General features: G+C 34.0%; 1 protein-coding gene across 1 annotated transcript; it reads left to right on the plus strand.

Moving 5' to 3' along the window:
• Positions 1-1,240: 1,240 nt before the first annotated feature.
• On the plus strand, positions 1,241-2,170 carry LOC126015522 (putative olfactory receptor 2W6). Its single transcript, XM_049778060.1, has one exon. It carries the CDS (start codon positions 1,241-1,243, stop codon positions 2,168-2,170), a length of 930 nt encoding a protein of 309 aa, XP_049634017.1.
• Positions 2,171-3,227: the final 1,057 nt, after the last annotated feature.

Raw genomic sequence — 3,227 nt, forward strand, 5'->3', positions numbered from 1 at the left:
GTTTACATGAAGCAGTGTTTTCAGTTTGAAGTTAAGACACTAAGTTATTTAAATATTATTTAAAGATGTTATTTAAAAAAGGGACTTTACATGACCCTGTTGTATTCCAATCTGGAATTTCCGATATAAACAGTTGGTTTAATTGAAAGCCCTTTTGTTTTCTTTACAACATATTATTAGAAATGTAATGATTTAACTATTTTCAATTTTGATTGTAAATTTTACAAGAAAAAAACATGTATAGGCTCTTTGGGAATACACACCAAGTCTTGACACAGTTAACAGTTTTAAGAAGTTTATCTCTTTTTTTTTTTTACTCAGGATACATTTGGCATGTTATGTGAATAATACATTTAAAATACATTGTGTAACTGAATCAAATATTCCTAAATTCATTAAATTGAATGAAATCATTAAAGCTTTATAAATTGCCAATAAATTGAAATAAAAACCAAAGGATTGTGAATCAAATTGATTCTCTGACAATACAAAGACTCAAACCTTTAAAAATGATGTTATATAGTTCAGGCAACTTTATAGAGAGTTTTTAGATACTAAAATCTTCTTATTAAGGTTTAATTGACGTTCTGGCACTTTGAGGAAATTCTTTGGTTTTGTGCGGCTCTCGGACACTTGGACTCAAAGAGGTTCGCCATCACTGGTCTAGTGCCTCCAGAATGGTTGGGGGATCATGTGGTGCTGGAAATCAAACCTGACAGGAGCATGCTAGGAATATGCCCTAATTGCTGTCTATTGGAATGCAATAAACTGTTTTCCAGTTTATTTTTTCTTTGTGAAAATGCTATATTGGACACTTAAAGTTATTTGCAAACCTGATTTTAAGTGTACAGGGAAAATGAAAATATCAAATTAAAAGTTTTAATACTTTACTACAATGATCTGGGACCAAGTCACTATAATGTTCAAGTATAATCAAGTCATTTAATAATTCTTTATAGGATATACTTTGATTTCTCATTATGTAAATTTGTTTAAAAAATATTTGATTATATAATACATGCATGCTAAATGAACAAATAGGATTATTAATCATTATATTAAGTAAATATATATTTTATTACATTTAAAATTAAAATATATTATTAAACAAATGCATATGCTGACTATTATATGTAAAAATTACGTATAATTTCACACTTGTCTTATTTAATTTTGTATTGTTTTGTTGCTATATAGAGAACACTTAATTTCATTTCAATTACACCTGAAAATATTTGAGATGATGAAAATAAATGAGAGCTCAGAGAAACATTTCATCTTGATCGGCTTTTCAGAATACCCCCGGGCTGAGTTTTTCCTCTCTCTCTTTGTTTCTGGGTTCTACACAATGACACTGACAGGAAATGCAGCCATCATCTTGGTATCCATCCTGGACAGCCGCCTCCATACCCCAATGTACTTCTTCCTCCGAAACCTCTCCTTCCTGGACATGTTTTTTACAACTTCTATTGTTCCTCAGATGCTGGTGAACATGTGGGGAAATAAAAAAATCAGCTATGTTGGCTGCATGGTTCAGTTTACTGTGGCCTTGGCTTTTGGCTCCTCCGAATGTGTCCTTCTTGCTGTCATGTCTATTGACCGTTGCGTTGCCGTTTGCTGGCCCCTCCGCTACACTACAATTATGCACTCACGGATCTGCCACATCCTTGCTGCCATATCTTGGATTTGGGGATTTGGCAACTCTCTCTTTCAGTCTCCACTGGCCATTATTTTACCTCGTTGTGGTCATCGTCGAGTTGATCATTTCTTTTGTGAAATCTTGGTTATAGTCAAGCTTTCCTGTGTGGACACTCATCCAACAGAGGCAAAGATGTTAGTTGCTCGCCTAATCATCCTTATTAGTCCAGTTGTCGTCATTCTCACCTCATATGCCTGCATAGCCCGGGCTGTGATAAAGATGAAATCTGCTGAAGGAAGACGCAAGGCCTTTGGGACTTGTGCATCTCACCTGATGGTGGTCTTGCTCTTCTATGGAACCATCATGTTCATGTATCTTCAACCTAAAAATAACTACTCTCAAAATCAGGGGAAGGCCCTGGCCCTTCTTTACACCATTGTTGCCCCCACTATGAACCCACTGATCTACACTCTGAGAAACAAAGATGTAAAGAGGGCAATCAGAAAAATTGTGTGGAAGGATTCTAATTAAGACTGTATGATTTCTGGAACTTGGGTCACTGAAATTATTAAGAAAGTGCAATAATGGTAAAATATCAGATCAAATTTTACTTTTCATCCCAAACTTACTGAAACATAAATGCTAGATGCATATTAAAGGTGAATTTTCCATCCACTATACCAATTTCAGTCTAATAAAAAGTTTATGATACAGGTATTTCTTCACAGCTTTTACTGTATTGCTTTGATACATGGATATCCTGGAGACTTAGATGATTTTTCCAATGGGCTTATTAAAGCTATACTTGTTACATATCCGGGACATTGAGTTTATTAAATAAGTGTGAGATATAGGAGCTGCCTTGAGAATTTATTTATCAAGACAGAAACTAAGAACCTAAATATTTTATTAAAATGAGATTAGAATGATGTAGTGACTGAGATAATTTATGAACAGAGAAATATTTTCATCTTGATTAAATCAACAAAACTTTCTGTTCCTATGACATTTCTGTAGCTAAACGCACACAGTCTAAAAAAGCAAACATCTTGTTTTTATCTTTAGATAGAGCAAAAATCTTGTTTTCCCTTTAAACAGAGCACTTACCTGTTTCCCTCCACATCTGACTGGATCCTATTATTTCTCCTTACCTGATTGGATTCTATTTTCTCTACTTTTCTGGTTTTCCTTGTAACCTGATTGGCTGAGACACATTATAACTATCCTTTTCATACCTAAAATAAAGAATTGTTAGAATTATTACCCCAAATGTGACTAGGAGATGGTTTTTGAGTCTGTAAACTCTCTTCTTGCCCTGGATCCTACATCACCAGCCTCATTTACAGTTTCAAGTCACCTTTAAATTATTTTTAGACTTTGACATGGGAATAACATAGACAAAATTCAGTGTATATATTCAAATGTAAGTAAATATGTCAGAAGTGCAAATGAGAATAATAGTAAGTGCTGTATAGATGAAGACTTTGAATGTGCTCTATAAGAATTTGATAGAGATAGGTTTTGTGGTGGGCCACTTCTGGTCTATGGACTGCACTGTACAAGTAATTAAAATGATTGTAAAATGCCT

Source organism: Suncus etruscus, chromosome 8 (assembly GCF_024139225.1).
Source record: "Suncus etruscus isolate mSunEtr1 chromosome 8, mSunEtr1.pri.cur, whole genome shotgun sequence".
NCBI lineage: Eukaryota > Metazoa > Chordata > Mammalia > Eulipotyphla > Soricidae > Suncus > Suncus etruscus.

Bases quoted from the DNA above. Each gene is read 5' to 3' on its own strand.
- LOC126015522 (XM_049778060.1), top strand. From the start codon at position 1,241: ATGATGAAAATAAATGAGAGCTCAGAGAAACATTTCATCTTGATCGGC.